Here is a 23,882-nt window from a genome sequence, read left to right on the forward strand (position 1 = left end):
TATATATAAACATATATTTCTTTCCAGTCACGCTCAGTGGCATTGGCAGATGTATACCTGTAACTACTTGGTCTTTCCCAATCCCTCGGGTAGGGGGGAGAGAGAGTAGTTATACACTGATGAGAAGGGGGGTGCATGTGGGAGTGTGCATATCTATAAATATTTAGCCGTCTTTTTTGACGGGTTGCATACATAAGTGATAAATAGTAACAGTAATAATAGACAATTTCCTGAGATTCATTTTCATTTATCACCACAAACACAAACAGAAGCAAATATAAAATGAAACTTATTCTTAATTATTGCTACTACACTAAATGATAAACAACGGAACTATAACACTACTTTACTTCCTGATGTCATCACTGCTGACAGACTCCTGAAGTTGCAAGTGAAAGAAATAAACAAATATATAAACAGATGATCACTTGAGACTTGAAAACACTGTTTAATATAAAAGCTAAATTCTCCTTTTCCACAAAAACAATATTATCTCACTAGTGCTCAACAAGTAGAGAAGATTGGTTACCCAAATACAGAGTTAATTTGGTATGGTAAAGATAATCATGGATTGTCCTTTAAAGACCTCACCAACCACATGATGGAATTCTAAATGCAATACCATGGTTGCCATTTGATGCTTTGACAAACTGAAATGTCCAGTGTTTGTGTCAATCACGATGACAATTCACAGTATAATAAATCAGAAAAAATAGAGCTTTCGTAGTATCCTAGAAATAAATCATATATCATGAGACCAGATGGGGCTGCCCTCAACTACAGACACCCACCAAGACCCATATGAAAATGCAGAACACCTGTCTTACTATGAGACCTTCAACATGCAGTCTGGTGGCAGACGAGGCCTGGCATCTCGCAAACATTCCACAAGGATCATTCCAACTTATTCTTCTTCAAGCTAAGTTTCCTTACAAGTCAGAGCTCAGGATCATGCAGAAAAAAATAAAAATTTCTCTCACCAGGAATCAGTAAAGTGCCTGTGATCCAAAACAGGCAGCCTGCAACTCTTCCAGTCCTTAGGACAAATATGACTCTACGGCAGACATCGTGGCAGATATAAAGGAATGGATGACAGGGAAAAGCTCTTGTAAGTCTTTAAACCAGTAATTGTAGTAGGATGGGTAATACTAACACCAATTGAGGTTTCAGATTGGGTATTCCGTGTGTGGACATGATGACGAATGCACTTATGCAATAAGACAAGAGGACGAACCCAAGGAGTTAAACAGACAGGAAGCCCGATAGACACGAAGCCGAACGTACAGAAAGCAAAACGGACATAAAGCCAAATGGACAGCAAGCCGAAGAAACATGAAGCCGAAGAGACAGGATGAAGAATGGACAATTTATTACTTACGACAAAATTTTCTATTTGCTGTCCGTCGGCTTCATGTCTGTTCGACTGCCAGCAAGCCAAATGGACAGCAAGACGAAGAAACATGAAGCCGAAGAGACAGGATGAAGAATGGACAATTTATTACTTACGACAAAATTTTTAATTTGCTGTCCGTCGGCTTCATGTCTGTTCGACTGCCAGCAAGTCAAATGGACAGCAAGACGAAGAAACATGAAGCCGAAGAGACAGGATAAAGAATGGACAATTTATTACTTACGACAAAATTTTCAATTTGCTGTCCGTCGGCTTCATGTCTGTTCAACTGCCAGCAAGTCAAATGGACAGCAAGACGAAGAAACATGAAGCCGAAGAGACAGGATGAAGAATGGACAATTTATTACTTACGACAAAATTTTTAATTTGCTGTCCGTCAGCTTCATGTCTGTTCGACTGCCAGCAAGCCAAATGGACAGCAAGACGAAGAAACATGAAGCCGAAGAGACAGGATAAAGAATGGACAATTTATTACTTACGACAAAATTTTTAATTTGCTGTCCGTCAGCTTCATGTCTGTTCGACTGCCAGCAAGCCAAATGGACAGCAAGACGAAGAAACATGAAGCCGAAGAGACATGAAGCCGAAGAGACAGGATGAAGAATGGACAATTTATCACTTACGACAAAATTTTTAATTTGATGTCCATCGGCTTCATGTCTGTTCGACTTCCTCTCCGTTCGCCTTCTTGGCTTCAACTTTTCGTCTTTCGGCATAAGTGCCTTTGGCATCATGACCTACTAACGGGTATTCTTCTCATCTTCACCTTATTCCTGTTTCATTTCTCATTTAAGGCCTCCTTTCACAACACAAGCCATAAAAATACAGAAACCCTTCCTTTTTTTCAGAGATTTGGAAACAAATTATCCCTCACACCCCCATGAGCTTTCTAATATATGTCTTGAATATCAATAATGGGGTATTCACCATGTCTGTTTATCCAAAATGTGCAACTTGGCCTGACTACTGCAGTCATGCGTTTGTAGCGAGTCATCTGGTATTTAAGAGCAAAAATTAAGTTTTTCATAAAAACTAATTACTTATAAATAATACAAGTAAAGCTTGAGAGAACATAGATGAGAATACTGAGGTGGGTTATTGGAAAATGCTGAAAAAAGAAGAATGCCAAGCATAGTTAAGATTACAGAGCCGATCAAGATTGTGATGACCGAGATGGTGTGGGAACGTGTTGAGCATGGACGGTAAGGAGTGAGGAGGGCTTCGGAGGAACCCGTTAGGGAGTGAGGATTGAGGAGGAGGTGGAAAATTAAATGGCGAGATAAGGTGAAGGATAATATGGAGAAAAGAGGATTGGTGAAAGAGAAATCCTTTGATAAAAGGCATTGGAAAGGGCAAATCAGGCAACTGACCCCTTAAATATTGACCCGGTTGTAGATCCTTATACAGTACTTGATATCCGTAGCCTATTATTGATAATACAATTGCTGTGTAGTAACCTATTGGATATGTCCTTGCCTAGCAAACTTTTGGACAAGAGTTCAAGACCAGCTCAAGCTCTATAGTTTCTAGTAGTGTTCGCAACCTTACCATCCTTGCAAGCTATGGATGAGAGAGTTTGGGGAAGCCTATAGGCCTATCTGTTGAATCATCGGAAGCCATTACCTGGCCCTCTAAATCATAGCTTGATGGAGAAGGGGTCTTGAGCACTGATCATATGTATATATGGTCAGTGTCAAGGGCATTGTCCTGTCCTTTGCCTCTGCCATTCATGAGCAACCTTTAAATAGAGGCACTCAAACAGCAACGCAAGTTGTATGATACGCTTTTCTCTTTAAGCCTTTTACCCGCAACGGACGTACTGGTACGTTTCACAAAACTCATCCCTTTACCCCCATGGACGTACTGGTTGGTCCTTGCAAAAAACTGCTATTTAAATTTTTTTTTTTGCATATTTTTGATAACTTAATGAGAAACTTCAGGCATTTTCCAAAAAAATGAGACCAACCTGACCTCTCTATGACGAAATTAAGGCTGTTAAAGCAATTCAAAAAATATATATTGCAAAATGTGCTTGAAGAAAAAAAAACGCCTGGGGGTTAAGGGTTTGGAAAGTTCCAAATAGCCTGGGGGTAATAGGGTTAAAGCATCAATCACTTTTTACTTTGATTAATGGGCATCACACTATCTATTCTTAGTGGTATAACTTCATTTAAATTTAAAACCACTAAACATAATTGCTTTTGTTTTCTCAATTGCAACCATGTCGAAGATTTCAAAGCATCATTTCTAATTTCAGTTGTACTAATAATCATTATTTATTAGGCCTGTTCTCTGATGCTGTGCAAAAAAATACAAAACTATTTTACAACAATAGGAAATGGTTTAATAATATCTTCAACTACAGTATAAAGATAGTTTACTGAAAGATTGAAAAAAGCAAATCAGACAATGGCTAGGTTAAGTAAAATTTGGAAATCAAATTGCCTGAAATTACATATAAAAATCAGACTATATATCACAAGGATGGTGAAGTTGCAGACACTAGAAGAAACTATCAAGCTTGAGCGGGTGTGAAACACCCGACTAGCAGATTGCCAGGTAGGAACATTTCCACAACCTGAGACGAAGTAGAAGGATGAAAGGGCCAGTTTACACGAGGATAGTTCACTGCCGCCAGTAACTAGCAAGTAAACTTTCCAGGTTAGTAAGTGTTTACACGAGGACACTTTACCTTTAAAGGTTTAAAGGCCACTCGTGAATGGCAGAGGCAAGGGACAGTGACATTGCCCTAGCAAGCCGGACAACCCCATAGAGACTGACCATAGATACGATCAGCGGCCAAACCCACCTCTCCCCCCAAGCTAGGACCAAGGAGAGCCAGGCAATGACTGCTGATGACTCAGCAGATAGACCTATAGGCTCCCCCAAAACCCCCCCCATCCTTAGCTTACAAGCATGGTGAGATTACAACAACCAAAAAACTAACGAGTTTGAGCAGGACTCAAACCTTAGTCTGGCGATCACCAGTCAGGGACGTTACCACATCGCCCACCACACGGGGATAATTTGCCGACACCAATAAACTATCCCTGTGTAAAACGGCATTAAGGCAGGTGCAGCTAGGGGCTGAAAGAACGCTGCAAAGACCCTTACACTGAACAGCATAGGATGCAGTGCAGGAACTAACACCTAAGACGTGATACAAGATTGATAGCTTGTATCTATTAATCATTTATATGTTTTCAATTATCTAAAACATGCTTCAATTGGAAATAAACTAGTAACATTTTCTCCATAATGGAAACAGCAATGACCCTCTTGGAGAATACAAAATCTTGGGACCTGATATCTGCCCCAAATGTTATAGTATATTATGAATGGGTCACACCTGAAGCTTAGTTTACTAGAGATCTTTTGATTGTAAAAGATAAACGTCACATAATTGGACAATCCCCTTGTTTTTAATGGCTCATCAATATCCACATCCATAAAAATTGGTTGAGTTTTATTTACACTGGCAAAATGTAAAATCAACAACTTTATTATAGACAAATTCGCGTCCTTCTGAAATACCGTTAAAAGGTTTAAAGGCCGCTCATGAATGGCAGAGGCAAGGGACAGTCACATTGCCCTACCAAGCAGAACAATGCCCTAGAGACTGACCATACATGCATATGACTAGCACCCAAGCCCCCTCTCCATTCAAGCTAGGACCAAGGAAGGCCAGGCAATGGCTGCTGATGACTCACCAGATAGACCTATAGGCTACCCCAAACCCCCCATCCTTTGCTCACACGGATGGTAAGATTGCAGCGACCAAAGAAACTAACGAGTTTAAGCGGGACTCAAACCCTAGTCTGGCGATCACCAGTCAGGAACGTTACCACATCGCCCACCACACGGGGATAATTTGCCGACACCAATAAACTATCCCCGTGTAAACCGGCATTAAGGCAGGTGCAGCTAGGGGCTGAAAGAACGCTACAAAGACCCTTACACTGCGTCGCATAGGACTGCTAAGATAAGGTTTAGAAGTAATTTAATAGTTTACCATAAAGTCGCTGTACCACATCTACTAAAAAGGGATTTTGACAAAGGAAAAATCTATTTCTGGGGAGATACCTGTGACGCCCGGTGAAAAGAGTCCTTCCTTACACTTTTCTGATATAAATACTTCCAAATATACCAGAGAAATTAAAGTATGGAATGCAGAGGTTACTACCCTCGCACGAACACCCTGTGGGCGTCGTTTATAAAGCAGGGGCATGTGAAAACCACTATTCACAGGCTGTCTCCCATTTAGGTAATTCCTTCATCAAAGGGGAGGGCCATAACAGAGGCCCTATCTACTTTACCTGAACTATCCTACCGACGCCCGATGCTAGCGCCACCTAGACTTCATCCTTCTGTTGGACTTCGTAAATACAGTACTTGAATTCTACAGGTGAGGTGCCATAAAAGTTTACCATAAAGTCGCTGTACCATATCTACTAAAATACTTGAATTCTACGGGTGAGGTGACAGGCCAACCACCATTCTACTCCATAATGTATAATTAAAAGCATATCTTAATTATATACCTTGTTCACCAATTACAGATCAGTCCAGAAGGCACAAGAAAATATAAGTAGAATAGAAGAAAATAAGAAAGACCTTGATAATTTATAATGAGCCACAGTTCAATTCAGAACAGAGTATTAAAAACTGAAATTAGTTAACTGTTCCATATTATTTTCAAGTTTTTATAGTTTATTTATGATTTATTTTGAAATTATTATTGTTCTTAAACTTCTGCTGTAGTTTTCCTTATTTCCTTTCCACACAGGGCTATTTTCTCTGTTGGAGCCCTTGGGCTTATAGCAGCCTGCTTTTCCAACTAGGGTTGTAGCTAATAATAATAACAATAATAATAATAAATAATAAATAATAGGAAATAAGAAATAATAAATAAGCAATAAATAATAATAATAAAATAATAATAATAATAATAATAATAATAATAATAATAATAATAATAATAAGAGTTAAGGAGACCAAAATACAATACATTAAATCATCAACTTACAATCTTAATAGGTTACAAGAAACTGTTTCTACATCGAATTTGGTTAAATTTTGACCAAGGATAAACTTCCCCTGACTAACCCTTTTACCCCCAAGGTAAGGTTAAATTTCGAGCACATTTTGCTATATATTTTTTTGAAATTATTCTAACAGCCTTAATTTTTGTCATAGAGAGGTCAGGTTGGTCTCATTCTTTTGGAAAATGCCTGAATTTTCTCATAAAATTATCAAAAATATGCAAAAATAAAATGTAAATAGCAGTGTTTTGCAAGGACGTACCAGTACGTCCATGGGGGTAAAGGGATGAGTTTTGTGAAACGTACCAGTACGTCCATTGGGGGTAAAAGGGTTAATACAATAAGCATAATGACATTTGTAATACCCTGAGATCTATTTCATATGAAACCCGACTATTTGTTGACTTTTGTAGCCGAGTTGCTGAGGCCTGATTGGTAACGTCTCTGCCTAGTGTTTGCCAGTCAGGGGTTCGACTCCCGCTCAGCCACGTTGGTGCCATTAGTGTCTGCAACCTTACCATCCTTGTGAGCTAAGGTTGGGAGGTTTGAAGGAGCCTATAGGTTTATCTGATGAGTCAGCAGCAGCCACTGCCTGGCCCTCCCTGGTCCAAGCTTGGGTGGAAAGGAGGCATGGGTGCTGATCATATATGATCAGTCTCTAGGGCATTGTCCTGCTTGCTAGGGCAATATCACTGTCCGTTGCCTCTGCCATTCATGAGTAACCTTTAAACTTTTAAATCATAGGCAAGGGATTTAGGTTAGGCCTACCCTAGTAAAAAAAATTTTTAAATCGACTTACAAACAACTTCTTACAACCAATTAATTTTGTAAGTTGAGGAACTTCTGTAAATATAAACACTAAACATAAAAAAAAATACTTCAACTCAATGCAGTTTAAGAATCTACCCAAAACTGAAAAAAAGTAAAATCAACTTACAGACTTGAACTCCTGTATCAGTCTCCCCATCTCCAAATCCACAGGAACCATGAGGTTCGAAAACTCTCCGGCGGCGTCGTCGTCATTCCGAAGAATCTCCGAGGCTCTGAATATCTTCCCCAGGGCAGGCCGGGGCATGTCTCTCCCTGAGAAGCTACCGCTCTTTTGAGCAGACGCAATTGGGTCCTTACTTTTAAACTGTTTTCTGGCATCAACGTGTTCTTTCTCAGTGGGATCAAGCCTCCTTTGCAAATCAGGTAAGGATCTGTATTCATATTCTCCGATGTTGACTTTGAAAGGATGATTGCCTTTCATTTGGGACGATTCAACGTTGAGATTTTTGCCGTTCGTTTCGAGCTTCTCGTTACAATAAGGTTGCAGCCTCTCGGCTGCGTTACGGACCGTCACGCTTCCTTCTTGAAAAACGCTGATATCGGAATCACTCGAGGACGAACCGATGTGACCCAGGCAAGGAACTCTGGCATTATTATGCCCACTTTTTCCACTGAAATAGAAACATTAAAAATTTTGAGAATATCATACTGTTTAGTGTCAATGTGCTTCAAATCTAACAATCCATGATGAATTTCAATGTAATATTATTACTATTATTACTAGCTAAGCTACAATCCTAGTTGGAATAGCAGGATGCTGTAAGCCTCCAAGAAAAAAAGCCTAGTGAGGAAAAGAAATAAGGAATGTTTAGTGTCAAACAATATGATTAAAACCTAACAACAATCCATGATGAATTTCAATGTAATATTATTACTATTACTATTATTACTAGCTAAGCTACAACCCTAGTTGGAATAGCAGGATGCTGTAAGCCCAATGGCTCCAAGAAAAATAGCCCAATGAGGAAAAGAAATAAGGAAACAATAGTGTGCCTAAGTGTACCCTCAAGCAAGAGAACTCTAACCTGAGACAGAGACGAATAATGGTACAGAGGCTATAGCACTACCCAAGACTAGAGAATAATGGTTGTAGTCACTTCAATGAAGGTTATGAGCTATTCTAGATCACATATTAGGACGTTTTATGTTCTAAACTTATCAAATTTATTTACTGTGGTTGTACTATTGGATCCTTCTCTCTGGTTACGGTTCTTCCCCTTTGCCTACACAGACACTGAATAGTCTGGCCTATTCTTTACAGATTCTCCTCTGTCCTCATACAACCGACAACACTGAGATTACCAAACAATTCTTCTCTCAAGGGTTAACTACTGCACTGTAATTGTGCAGTGGCTTTACTCTCCTCTTGGTGAGGGTAGAAGAGACTCTTTAGCTATGGTAAGCAGCTCTTCTAGTAGGATACTCCAAAATCAAACCATTGTTCTTTAATCTTGGGTAGTAGCTTCTGTACCATGGTCTTCCACTGTCTTGGGTTAGAGTTCTCTTGCTTGAGGGTACACTCAGGCACACTGTTCTATCTGGTTTCTCTTCCTCTTGTTTCGTTAAAGTTTTTATTGTTTATATAGGAAATATTTATTTTAATGTTCTTACTGTTCTTGAAATATTCTATTTTTCCTTGTTTCCTTTCCTCACTGGGCTATTTTCCCTGTTGGGGACCCTGGGCTTATAGCATCCTGCTTTTCCAACTAGGGTTGTACCTCAGCATTTAATAATAATAATAATAATAATAATAATAATAATATAGACCATTCTAATAAGACCACTTGTCTACTTTCAAACTCTTGTAATGGTGTTTCACTGGTTCTTGAAATAGATGAGAAGTAAAGATAAAGTGCAATATGAAATCAAAAGAATTTGGAGATTAAATGATTAGTTTAGTTCGAAGGTATTTACTCTCGTCACTGAAATAAATGAAGATCAAATTTGAAGAGTAAATATACTTCATGTGCAATACAGTATAGGAAAATTTGTGTGTACAAACTTTTCTCATAAATGTTTGCTAAGAAACATTACAAATATTCATTCATAAAAAGTTTGTAGCATTTCGTATATCAAGTCATATTAAATATCAAGCTATAAACTTTCTTTGATTTAATAATTATCAATGGATAATTTTGTGCAATAAGACATAGTTTTTCCTTGTGTTTCCTTAAAAATTTAATTATATGGCATGTATTTAGGTCTATTAAAAAAATAAAACCATAAAATTAACCCAAGTAAAAAGATAAATAGAAACAGGGATGCTTCATTTACTCTTAATGAAAGTGAATGAAAAAAAAATTGTATACCAGTATGTACTGTATTCAAATATCAAGCAGGCAATGGTAAAAAAAAAAAAATACTTTTCCATAGCAAACCTTTCAGTAGAGCCTGTTTGTATACTGGTCACAAAACCCAGACATGTCATTCCACAGTAGAAGAAAAAATTATATTGAAGTGGATTAGGACGTTTGATTTGCATGTCTTTACTTCCCTCAGTACCCAGCAGCTAATTAACTCACTCTGTGAAGTCTAATCCAACTGCAATGAATCCATGGTTGGGAAGAGGGACTGAATTGATAAAAGATAAATTCTGCTTCTAAAACTTTCAACTGTTCGGCCACAAACCAAAATAGTAACTCGAGAGGGAGATGCACCAAGATGCTGACCTCTTGGCACGATAAAAACAGATCTGGAGACAAAAGAGCTACAGGGAAAACATGCATATAGGAACCCAAGGCCCTAAAGGGAACAGGGAATAAGAAGAACTATGATGAAACCATTAGAAAATCAGGTTAATAAAAGTTTAGATTCGCTAGATCTAACCATAAGCGCTATTTCAACACGTCCCTGTCTGGAGATATGCCGGACTGAAGTTCAAATCCCGCTCAAGTTCGACAGTTTCTTGTAGTGTCTGCAACCTCACCATCCTTGTGAGCTAAGGATGGGGGGCTTGCAGGAGCCTATAGGTCTCCCTGCTGAGCCATCAGCAGCCATGGCCTAGCCCTCTCTGGCCCTAATTTAGCTAGAGAGGGGGCTTGGGTGCTGATCATATGTATATATGGTCAGTCTCTAGGGCATTGTCCTGCTAGCTAGGGCAATGTCACCATCCCTTGCCTTTGCCATTCATGAGCGACCTTAAAGGCTATAGGTCTCCCTGTTGAGTCATCAGCAGCCATGGCCTAGTCCTCTCTGGCCCTAATTTGGCAGGAGAGGGGGCTTGGGTGCTGATCACTTGTATATATGATCAGTCTCTATGGCATTGTCCTGCTAGCTAGGGCAATGTCACCATCCCTTGCCTTTGCCATTCATGAGCGACCTTAAAGGCTATAGGTCTCTCTGTTGAGTCATCAGCAGCCATTGCCTGCCAATCCCTGGTCCTAGTTTGACTGGAGAGGGGACTTGGGTGCTGATCATATGTATATATGGTCAGTCTCTAGGGCATTGTCCCGCTAGCTAGGGGAATATCACTATCCCTTGCCTCGGCCATTTATGAGCGGACTTGAAATGAAGTGTAAATTTGCTAGATCTAACAAAAGCACTACTTGATAAGGTGTAATGAAGGAGAACCTCTAACTATACACCTAACAAGAAGATAAGAGATGTGGTAGATTCCTCAAAGTGGTATATCCTGTAGAAAACATTTGTTATAAGGAAGAGTTATTAGGTTAGAACTAGTGTAGTGCACTCAAGAGCATTTCATTTCCTAGGAGTGAATATGACATCTAGTAAAATGTCAAATCGCCTGACATTACATATAAAAATCAGACTATTAGAATTTTTTCGCGTTACGAAGTATAGCGAAAAATAATTGTCCTAACGACATGTAAGCAGATCTTAAGTGTCTTGTTACTTAAGTTCAGTTGTTATGTAGGCAGTGGCCAATGAGAATTTAGTGTTGGGTGAAACTTATTCGATGTTTGAAGAGGTATTTAGCAAGTGGTCACTTTCTAGCGCACGCTATCCCGAGCAAGTCGAATTTATTAGCCAGGACGCCAGGCAGGGTCAAATACAGCTTCAGATGTGAATAGTGTTTTCACGCTAGCAATCAGAATGCTGAAACCGTTTCAAGAAGTGATGGACAATCTATTATCCGATTTCCAGCAGAATATTCAACATGTATCCGCACCTCATTAAAGTATGATGGAAAACCATTTGAATGAGCATCGCGTTATTTTGAGGAAACTGATACGAAAATGTTAGCATTAGATGCGATTGTTTATCAACTTGGAGGACAAGGAACATCTAAAACTGCTGCAGAAACAAGTTAGTACGCAAAGAGCAGCATCGCCGAAAGTGTCAAGCTAGTTAAAGATCGGGGGAAAATGTGGATTCATATCAACTTTGATGGAAGAGGTCTAGAGCTATATAAGGCCGAGAGTTGACATTGGAGCCGGGAATGTACCAAGAAAGACGTCGATAAGATAAGTGAAAATATAGCTATTTTTATTTTGTATACTTAGTAGTTGGTACAAGGAAATTGGAACATTGTGTTTATTTTATTTTGTTGTTTTTATTCGCCTGTTGGCTGTTGTTATTCACAATACATTGAACAGAATGAGATTGGGTCCGGTAAGATAGTCATTGACGTCTAAAAGGGCAATCGCAAAATTCCATTTCAAAACCGTTACTGTGGTTGTTGGATTGGGTAACAATAGGTCAGAAAGGGACGAATCAGAATTTATTAAAAGAGAATGGGTGACACTGGTATCAGAGAAACTAAGAAATAATTCCTTTGACGGTGACCAAGAATGGAAATGGTAAGCAAAGGCTGGTTTTTTATTACAAACTTTTCAAGGATTTAATCAGTCTACAGTCTGCTTATCGCATAGAAATCTATTAAAACGTTGCCAATATCTTTCTCATTGGGGAAAATTTTAAGAAGTTTTTATAATGGATTATCTTTAAGATATTTTTGTAAGCGGCGGTACATCTTTACTAAAGTTCTTAAGTCTGTTAGATGTTGGAGATCTAAGGAAGTGAAGATTGAAGTATTTTTAGATGATGGCATAGCTGCGGATGGTTGTTTTGAAGGGGCATTGAATGCTAGTTATTTACTTTAAAAGCTTCAAGATTTGGATTTATTTACAAGAAAGTATAATTGGTTTTCAGACTCTAAATTGTATTTGGAGAGGTTCACAGAGGACGAATACTGAAGGCAAATTTCGTAACTACAGTATTAGGATAAACTATGTCGTTAAAGACCTTTGTTTAGATGCCAAACTTTCTGAATTAACAAATTTTTTTAACGAATATCTTTTGGATAATTGTCTGTTACATAATTTCCACGAAATTTGTCGTGAGAGTTATTGTAAAAATGAAAACGGCAAAGTATTTGTATTTTTACATATTGAGCAAAGCTAGTTGGGAACTTAATGGAGAAATATCAGATGCTCTACTTGAGATCACGTTTTGACGCAGAAATTCATTCTTTTTATTTTGGTCGTTACTTTAACTATATACTTGCATCAGACTTATTTAACCTATTACTTCATTGTGATGCCTAAGATGTAGGCAGTTTATCACTATATTGTGACGCTTAAGATGTAGGCAGTTTATCACTACATTGTGACGCTTAAGATGTAGGCAGTTTATCACTACATTGTGACGCCTAAGGTGTAGGCAGTTTATCACTGTATTGTGACGCCTAAGATGTAGGTACTTTATCACTATATTGTGACGCCTCGGATGTAGGCAGCTTAGCACTATATTGTGATGCCTCAGATGTAGGCAGTTTAGCACTATTGTGACGCCTCGGATGTAGGCAGTTTAGCGCTATATTGTGACGCCTCAGATGTAGGCAGTTTAGCGCTATATTGTGACGCCTCAGATGTAGGCAGTTTATCACTATATTGTGACGCCTAAGATGTAGGCAGATTATTACTAAATCGTGACGCATCAGATGTAGGCAATTTATCACATTGTGAAACCTCGGATGTAGGCAATCTTATCAATATATTGCGACGCCTCATAAGAAATTTACCGCTATATTGCGACGCTTCAGACACAGGAAATTTACCGCTATATTGTGACTCCTCAGATTTAATAGTTATATTGTGACGCCTCCGGTGTTGGGAAATTTATAAGTTGTGACACCTCAGTAGTAGGTTTGGAGTAATTTTGAAGTTTTTAGCGATGAATACAGCGATTTTTTTTGTTTTTATCATTAAAAGTGTGGTTGGAACCTTGACAGCAAATGAATCTTAAAAATTAAACATGAAAGAGCAGGAGGCAGTCGACAGAATTATGTAAAGTACTTTGACAATGTTTGAACGTTGTTCCAGATAACAAAAATTTTTCGATTTTAATGAAAGTAGGTAGCAAAAAGCCAGATTTAGAAATCATAGAAAACCAAAGAATTTAAACTTGTACTGAATACACTGTTCAGGTCATCAATGTATGTTAGCCCAGAAAGAGTACAAAAGAGTGGATTTTTTGAAGTGTTGTCAACTAACATGGATGAATGGTCAATTCTTGCTTACATTTTTCAGTGTTATGGACTTGTGAGAGTTATTCTTTCTGTCGACTGTTTTGCCACTTTTAAAAATATGTTGAGGTTTTTAATCTCTAATATTGGTGTCCCGGCACAGAGGGAATTGATGTTTTAACTTGAAGTTTGGTGCTTTATACCAAAGGTTATTAATAAAATGGAGGTAAAAATTCTTCACTTAAGTAGAATATTCCAGAGTGAAAGTCCTCTCCATCTTGACTTTTGATATTATCGAGGGAAACTTTATTGTTGAACTTTGAGTGTTTACGTAACAAAAGGTTTAAATTTTCGCTGAAATTTAACTTTGATATGGAAGGTAAAGTTTTTTGAAATTATAAGCATATATGTACAATGTTTTATTTTTGGAATCTGCTTTCCAGGATCGTGAATGCAATGAAATGCCAGCAGTTGTCTTTGACGGTGGGATCTAATTTGGACAGGAAATTGGGGGACCTCAGTTGTCATGGGCATCTTCTATCATCGATGAATGACAGCACCGACAAGGCCTACAAACTTGTCTTTCAACAAAGAGAAACTTACAATAATGGTCACGAGCAAAGCGAAATGCCATTGTATGTTGCTTTATTTATCACGCTTTTATTAGATTCCGGTGCTTTAGTAATCTCCAGTGATCAAGCCATTTATGTCATAACGCGCATGCATGAAATGAGGGGTTACATAGATGCAACGGAAAATTCACTTATTAAATCTTTACAAGCACCTGTGAAGCATTAAGCTGGTAGATCGGTGCATACAAAGGATCTTTTTGATAATCAGGTGTTGCAGAAACTGCGCGGTTTATATTTTCCTATATTGAAAAACTTCTTTATTATTTTGATTGATCATTAAAGTTTTCTTATCTGAGATTTGGGGAATTAAGTTTATTGTAATTTGAAGATTTCTTAGTTGAACAGAAAAAAATGAAAAATCACCAATACTGTGAAGTTTTTGATTTCGGAAGTTGTCACAAATGCTTTTCCATATTTGATGTATTTTGCATGATACAGAGGAAGCTGGAATGATTGTCCTTTGATAGATTTATCTTTTAAGAAGTTTTTTAAAAGCTCCTCTAATGTAACCAAACAGAATTTTTTGTTAAAACTGTGGCTACAAGTTCAAACATTGCAAACGATAACGTCAATGATAGGTGTCTTCATAGACATGAGTGTTGGTAGTCTGTTTTAAGTAAACATGTTTTTCAAAGGCTTCAAAAAGAGGTTAAATGTGTAAATCATTCAATAGGAACATTTATTTCTTTCTCTCCATTTCTTTCCTTCTCTCCCTTTCTTTGGTATTATCTAGGGTCAACCGGCACGGTGCGCTATAATGCAATTTAATGTTTTATTATGTTTATACCTGTAGAGAATGCGAAGTGAAGTGAGGACTAGAATTTTTTCGCGTTACGAAGTATAGCGAAAAATAATTGTCCTAACGACATGTAAGCAGATCTTAAGTGTCTTGTTACTTAAGTTCAGTTGTTATGTAGGCAGTGGCCAATGAGAATTTAGTGTTGGGTGAAACTTATTCGATGTTTGAAGAGGTATTCAGCAAGTGGTCACTTTCTAGCGCACGCTATCCCGAGCAAGTCGAATTTATTATTAATATTATTATCATTATTATTTATTAGTAGTACAAGAGTGAGGTCCCACCACTCAAATTTGGCTTACTCTGCATTATTGCCGTGGATACACAGGTTTCCATAGTTTTTTCAAAACTTGAGATTTTGTTTTTTATCTATGGTTTTTCCTGGGCGGCAGAGGAGGCTTATATGTTAATTTGAAAGTTTGTTCATTTTGTTTTAAATATGCACTGCTATATCAGTACAGAAGTTTGTAGAAGTTATTAGAATATGTGATGTTACATCTATATTGTTTTCTAAAAGTATGATTCATTGGAAAAATAAACCTGGCGTCAACCGGCACGGTGCGCTATAATGCAATTTAATGTTTTATTATGTTTATACCTGTAGAGAATGCGAAGTGAAGTGAGGACATATCAGTTTAGGGAGATCGGTGTTACTATATGAACCTGAGTCAGGGTATGACAGTGAAACAATCTCCAATAGATTCAACAGATTTGAGAACAAAGCCCTCAGAAGGATATTGGGAGTTAAATGGCATGGCAGGATTAGAAATGAAACTATAAGAGATTACTTGAGTTCCATATGTGGATGAGATCATGATGAGGGGTAGATGGAGATAATTTGGGCACGTTCTTTGCACTCCCGCAGAGAGATTAGTTCACCAAACCTTTAGCTGGGCTCCACAAGGCACTAGAAGAGTTGGAAGTCCTACATGGCTGAGGACTATGAAGTGCAAAATAGGAGACGATGAATTCAAAACTCAAGATAGAGACGACTGGTGAAATCTACCCGAGGCCCTTTGCGTCAATAAGCATAGGAGGAGACGATGATGATGATGATTAATATGACATCAACTGATTGATGAACTACAATCCAAAGATGATGACTCCCTTTGGATTTCAGCATCCATTCAAAAATTCAAAAGATGATTCAGGTAAAGAGGAAATAAAGATAATTCTATTTCCTGACTTTGTATCCTTAGCCACAATCGAAAAAGCCAATAAATATTTTAATATTACAGTAAACTTTTAAGGCGCTGTTAATCTTAACATGCTCAACTGCCATATAAAACAAGAACCTGAAAAAAGAAAGCAGGCTAAATTTATGATAGGGATGGTTGAAAAGCTATTGCCATATCTTAACTGAAGGATCTACTCTTCATAATCCTTCAACCTTTGCCACATCTGGTAACTTACAGCAATAACACTACTTGCAAGTGCAAGACTTTTAAACTGGAAGAGAAACGGATGTAATTTGACTGATTAACATCACGGCCTGAAAAAGATGAAGGAATTCTTAAAGTAATTGATGTTCCTTGATTGAAGCGATTGAGAACTGTTCTCAAACCACAGATTACTTATCCAGAGTGCTTAACATTTTAGTGCAAACACCCAACAATGGGAACCAAGTTTCTTGGTAAACCTAGGAAGCTGTTGATAAACCAAAGAAGGGAATTATTAATTGAACTTAACATAATACAAAGGAGAAGGCTTAATAGTGTTAAGTGGAACAGAAACTTAGTTCAGTCTTCAATGAAAGTTCAATGACGCATTGCTAAAAGACGAGGGTATAGACCTCATCTCATTTCTTAGGCCCCTGTGGCTTTTTCCTTGATCTTACAGCTCCTGGGGGACACTGAACTGGTCCTGGTCGGGAGTAATTTAGTCACCAATAATGTATTTAAGGTGCATTGTCATGGCTATTTAAGTTATCGAGGTCTAGTCTTGGCCTGGCTTCAAGCTGAGGTTGTCCAGTTCTGAATTGATCATACCTGGCACACTGAGTACAGTGTCTTAGCTGAGTATAATCATGGTACTAGTTTGGGCTTGATTACTGGCAGGGTCAGGTTCTGGTCAAAGCCTAAGTTTGATCACAGCCAATGCTACTTCAAAAGTGGTTTCAGGTATGAAATGAATCTCGTCCTAGCTAGGGTGTGGTTTTCATTGATATTGGTCTAGACATGGTTCCAAAGATGTGACTCAACTTTAGTTACCACAGTAGCCCTGCCTCCAGTTCAGGTTTGATCACTAGAAACTGGATTATTTGATCATGGATCTGATCTAGGTTTTTTAAATAGACATAGCTTGACTGTGGTCATGCTCCTAGCATAGCTGTGGTACCTGTTCTCATCTTGCTGATATGATTGTTCCTGCTGCTGCTTTGCACTCTCTGTTGTTAGCATTACCAAGACACTACTGTACCCATGTCTTTTCAGTAGCTCAAGTGTTGTTGATGGTAATGCCACATTGCTAGTTCCTCTATGTTTCAAGTATGGCAGCCCTCTTGAAGCAGTTGCTGATGCTGCTGTGTTCTTCAATCACGTCAATGAGAGTCTCAAACTACCCTTATCAATTGTTTATACAGATCATATATCTGGCACCCTCAATACATATATCTGGCACCCTCAATACATATATCTGGCACCCTCAATACATATATCTGGCACCCTCAATACAGCCAGGATTGTCGCCCAACTGCCATCGATAGTTTGCAGTCTACAACATTACTTCAGTTCCCCTGGTACTTGCCTGCTACCCAGTCACAGGTCACAGATTGTAAGAACTCCACTGCTCTGGTTAAAGCCCGGATTTCTAGCACAAGAATTGACTCCGGCAGAAAATTATCATCTTTTAATGAGTCTTTCTATGACAAAAGGGATAGCAGAGGTTCCCTACATATCAAAAATATTTTATGCTGTAGTTATTTATCGGAGCAGTTCCCCAAAAGACTGGCAATCTACGACACTTTTGCGTACATCCTGCCATGGGTGTATCCTAAAACATGGCTGTAACTGATGTTCCTGGATAAATATGACTAAGGCACAATTACAGTTTCAGCACAGGGTTGCCATTAACAAGTAGACCTCATCTCAGATGGAAGGAAACAGTCTCTTTGCTCTAAATACTACCCAAGCAGTTTGAGCTGGCTAAGACAAAAGTCTACTCTAACTACTGTTCCCTCCTCAGTGTCGGTAAAGACAAATGGGCCCCACAGCTGGATGATAATAGCAGCAGAAGAGAAACCAGAACTGTCGTAATCCTGGCAGCCTTGCTAAACACTGCAGGTAGATAATCATGGCTTCAGACCTCAACAAGAAACTAGAAACAATGAAGTTCTCCTCTATCAGAGCAATAGATTAAGGCTAAGTAGATGGAAAATAGAGTATCTACCAGAATATGATAGAACCAGGTAGAAATACCCAAAAGCTATGAAAATCATAAAAAAAGTGTTTCTTTCTCAAATAAGCATCCAAAAATTGGAATGTTTCTTATATGACAGTAAACATGAATAGTTTTCGAACATTACTGAGAGGGGAATCCTCAACTGTCCTGTATCAAAAGTATAAACATGAGAAATATTCAAGTCACTAGAAGCCAATTAAGGAGGAAACATAAAACAGTATGGATTGAATAAAAAAAAATTAAATTAAATTAAATATGAATATGGGACTATTCATGTGGACTAAAAGGAAATAGTCAGTGGATCTCAGTAGCATATTAACAATTCCAAAGACAAAATGAAATATGATTACAATACAATTCATGTAAATTGTAGACTATAAGGAAATACTGTAGTCCGAGGATCTCAGCAGCCTATTAACAACCCCCAAGACATAAAAATTGAGAGATAGTTACTGTACAAGGGAATCAGTGATCAAAAGACTACAAGCAAGGAGTTTCCTACTCGTTACCACTTTTCCCCGTTTGTCAGATAAAGACAGACGTGTCTGAGAATTTAAATCCCATGAAACAGAGCTTCAGGTGATGAGTTTGTACTGGACCAAATATTGTGTCATTTGTTCAAGATAAATTCTAGAAACTAGTTATCACAGACCACTGGCTCTTAACCCTTTTACCCCCAACGCTATTTGGAACTTTCCAACCCTTAACCACCAGGCTTTTTTTTTTCAAGCACATTTTGCAATATATTTTGTTTAAATTGCTCTAACAGCCTTAATTTTCATCATAGAGAGGTCAGGTTAGTCTCATTCTTTTGGAAAATGCCTGAATTTTCTCATAAAGTTATCAAAAATATGCAAAAAAATGTAAACAAGTTTTTTGCAAGGACGTACCGGTACGTCCATGGGGGTAAAGGGATGGGTTTTGTGAAACGTACCAGTACGTCCATTGGGGGTAAAAGAGTTAAAACAGTAAGACCGCTTACCTTAAATGATTATTAATTCATAGGCAAATAATAATGCTGTTCAAAGTCTACATTATATAAGTTGTATGAACTTTTCTTGTATATCTAATTAAAACAACAGAGAAAATGATATTCCCCAAATATACAGCATATACAATATCCCTAATATAAAAATAAGGTTATGACAATTCCTAAACGTAACAGTACAACACTTATTTCCGAACCCCACTTCCTTCAACTACGCAGTATTTACCTAGTAGGACGACTGCCATTTCTAGCCGTTGCCCTCCCTTTCGCAAATTTGTTACTTTGCGGTGAAACTGGTCGAGTGTTGATGGGAGTGGAGGTCGAGGCCATATTTGGAAATTCGAGCATTTGATTCAGGGCTTGATTGTTCTGCAACATGCATAAGAGATTATACAGTACCAAGTTACCTTAACATGCTAGCATAAATCTAACCTACATTACCAAATAACATGCTGCATACATACATACATACATATACCAAGGCACTTCCCCCAATTTTGGGGGGTAGCCGACATCAACAAATGAAAAAAAAAAAAAAAAAAAAAAAAAAAAAGGGTACCTCTACTCTCTACGTTCTTCCCAGCCTAACAAGGGACTCAACTGCATTCAGCTGGTACTGCTAGGGTGCCACAGCCCACCCTCCCCCATTATCCACCACAGATGAAGCTTCATAATGCTGAATTCCCTACTGCTGCTACCTCCGCGGTTATCCAAGGCATCGGAGGAAGCAGCAGGGCCTACCGGAACTGCGTCACAATCGCTCGCCATTCATTCCTATTTCTAGCACGCTCTCTTGCCTCTCTCACATCTATCCTCCTATCACCCAGAGCTTCCTTCACTCCATCCATCCACCCAAACCTTGGCCTTCCTCTTGTACTTCTCCCATCAACTCTTGCATTCATCACCTTCTTTAGCAGACAGCCATTTTCCATTCTCTCAACATGGCCAAATCACCCCAACACATTCATATCCACTCTAGCTGCTAACTCATTTCTTACATACCATAAAAAAAAACAAATTAAGTCTAGTTCTAGTCATGTTTCACCAATAACAAGGCATGTTATAAATAATACACCTTAATGCATGTATTTAGTGCATAGTGCATTCAGCAGTTTATTACAGAAATCATAAATGTAATGAGATTATGACATTACATAAATTTACATGTGCTGTGTCATAACCATAAAGAAAGGTTGTCCGTAATTCAGTTATAACACTGTCTAATATCAAGAATGGATGAAGTGAAGGAAGCTCTGGGTGATAGGAGGATAGATGTGAGAGAGGCAAGAGAGCGTGCTAGAAATAGGAATGAATGGCGAGCGATTGTGACGCAGTTTTGGTAGGCCCTGCTGCTTCCTCCGATGCCTTAAATGACCGCGGAGGTAGCAACAGTAGGGGATTCAGCATTATGAAGCTTCATCTGTGGTGGATAACGGGGGAGGGTGGGCTGTGGCACCCTACCAGTACCAGCTGAACTCGGTTGAGTCCCTTGTTAGGCTGGGAGGAACGTAGAGAGTAGAAGTCCCCTTTTTTGTTTTTGTTCATTTGTTGATGTCGGCTACCCACCAAAATTGGGGGAAGTGCCTTGGTATATGTATGTATGTATGACATTAAATATCAAATTTGCATATGCTGCATCATAACCTTTAAGAAAGGTTCCCCATAATTCAGTTATAACACTGTCTAATATCAAGAATTGATTTCATATTTTTCTACTATATGCTCTCCCATGACATCCAGACAAAAAATAAAGACGAAGAGTATAATTATGTAATGAGCAACCAACTGCTTCAGACTGTTCTTGTTGCAAACTGAATTCAGTACAATCATGCATGAGTGCCATGAGTGAACAGTAAAATTCAAGTGTGTGACACGACATAGTAAGAGTCAACATTAAGATCAGTCTTATACATTTTTGTAACATAGTGAATACTCTCATTAGTGATTTTACTACCAAAAGGGCAAACCCTAAATTCCAAGTAAAACTCAGGATACAGGCAATAGAAACCCTCAAAATACTACAATAAGCACATGTTGGTGAAGAAATGACCCAAGCAATGTGCTTAGAGTGATGCTAGAAATGAAATAAACTTGCCAGTAGCATTACTCCCAAATCTGACTTCAGGTTCACTCTAAAGATATTATCAATTTATAGCACCATGAGAAATCATGTAATTAGAAAAGAATTAATGATATAAAAATAAAATATGGAATCCTGAACACCAAGAATTTGGAAAACTCTAGGAAAGGCAGATCTGAAGACAGGATACAAAAAATAATTTAGTCAATTGCTGGGGGCCAGAGGACCCCAATACCAATTTACTAATTAATTGTAGACTGCTGATCCCCATTTTTCTTCGAAACTGAATTGTTATCATCATTATTATTATTAGCTAAACTACATCCCTAGATGGAAAAGCTGGATGCTATAAGCTCAAGGGCTCCAACAGGAACAAATACCTGTAGCCCAGTGAGGAAAGGAAAGAAGGAAACAATAAATTGCAAGAGAAGTAATAAACAATTAAAATAAAATATTTTAGGAACAATAACAATATTAAAAGAGATCTTTCATATATATACTATAAAAACTTCAAAATAACAAGAGGAAGATAAATAAGATAAAACAGTGTACCTGAGTGTACCCTCAAGCAAGAGAATGCTACCCCAAGACAGTGGAAGACCATGGTACAGAAGCTATGGCATTACCCAAGTCTAGAACAATAGTTTGATTTTGGAGTCTCTTCTCCTAGAAGAGCTGCTTACCATAGCCAAAGAGTCTTCACCCATAAAATTTTCTCGCAACAAGCGAGATACTACGCCATGTTAAAATTAACGAGTTTGTGTGAGAAAAAGCTTACTTCTAGCAAAAACCTACCTGTGTTTCACCCTGAGACGTTAGGATTGAAGAAACCGATGCAATAATGCTCTGATGTTTGACTTTTAGAGCCTGGTTTTCTTCCTGGAGTTGCTGGATTTGCTTCTGTAACGACGTTACTCTTGTAGAGTGAGCGTCACACAAGTCTTGAACTTCCTTGTTGTGCCTGCAAGGTTGACAACATTACGTTTTAATTACTCTTATTATTATTATTACTTGCTAAGCTACAACCCTAGTTGGAAAAGCGGCATGCTATAAGCCCAGGGGCTCCAACAGGGAAAAATAGCCCAGTGAGGAAAGGAAATAAGGAAATAAATAAATGATGAAAAATTAACAATAAATCATTCTAAAAACAGTAACGTCAAAAACAGATATGTCATATATAAACTATAAAAAGACTCATGTCAGCCTGGTCAACATGAAAAATGTTATTTTCATTAGTAAAATAAATTTTTGAATATACTTACCCGATAATCATGTAGCTGTCAACTCCGTTGCCCGACAGAATTCTACGGAAGGGATACGCCAGCGATCGCTATACAAGAGGGGGGTGTACTCACAAGCGCCACCTGTGGCCAGGTACTGCAGTACTTCTTGTTGACACCACTTCAATTTTTCCTCGGTCCACTGGTTCTATGGGGAGGAAGGGTGGGTCAATTAAATCATGATTATCGGGTAAGTATATTCAAAAATTTATTTTACTAATGAAAATAACATTTTTCAATATTAAACTTACCCGATAATCATGTAGCTGATTCACACCCAGGGAGGTGGGTGAAAACCAGTGTACATGTATATCAAGAAGCTAAGTATCCCGTATTTCATATTATCAGTTATTCAAAATAACAATGAAATTACAAGTACCTGGTAAGGAAGTCGACTTGAGCCATTACTCTGCCTTAAATAAGTTCGTCTTCCTTACTGAGCGCAGCGTTCCTCTTAGGAGGCTGAACAACTCTAAGGTGCTGAAGTATCAAGGGCTGCAACCCATACTAAAGGACCTCATCACAACCTTTAACCTCGGTGCTTCTCAAGAAAGAATTGACCACCCGCCAAATCAACAAGGATGTGGAAGGCTTCTTAGCCGACCGTACAACCCATAAAAAGTATTCAAGAGAAAGGTTAAAAGGTTATGGGATTATGGGAATGTAGTGGCTGAGCCCTCGCCTACTACTGCATTCGTTGCTACGAATGGTCCCAGGGTGTAGCAGTACTCGTAAAGAGACTGGACATCTTTGAGATAGAATGATGCGAACACTGACTTGCTTCTCCAATAGGTTGCATCCATAACACTCTGCAGAGAATGGCTCTGTTTGAAGGCCACTGAAGTAGCCACAGCTCTCACTTCATGTGTCCTTACCTTCAGCAAAGCAAGGTCTTCTTCCTTCAGATGCGAATGTGCTTCTCTAATCAGAAGCCTGAATAGTAAGAAACTGAGTTCTTAGAACTTGGAAAAGAAGGTTTCTTGATAGCACACCATA

General features: G+C 38.4%; 1 protein-coding gene across 5 annotated transcripts in view; it reads right to left on the reverse strand.

The window, feature by feature from the left end:
- Positions 1 to 23,882, reverse strand: part of LOC137646138 (cingulin-like) — a 194,055-nt gene that overhangs the window by 12,957 nt on the left and 157,216 nt on the right. For all 5 annotated transcript variants that reach the window (XM_068379345.1, XM_068379346.1, XM_068379348.1 and 2 more), the window contains exons 10-12: positions 22,402 to 22,567; positions 19,753 to 19,895; positions 7,391 to 7,895 (exon numbers count right to left, since the gene is read on the reverse strand). In XM_068379345.1, the coding sequence (XP_068235446.1) occupies positions 7,391 to 7,895; positions 19,753 to 19,895; positions 22,402 to 22,567 (814 nt within the window). The remainder of the gene's footprint in view (positions 1 to 7,390; positions 7,896 to 19,752; positions 19,896 to 22,401; positions 22,568 to 23,882) is intronic.

The sequence above is a fragment of the Palaemon carinicauda genome, chromosome 8 (assembly GCF_036898095.1).
Source record: "Palaemon carinicauda isolate YSFRI2023 chromosome 8, ASM3689809v2, whole genome shotgun sequence".
NCBI lineage: Eukaryota > Metazoa > Arthropoda > Malacostraca > Decapoda > Palaemonidae > Palaemon > Palaemon carinicauda.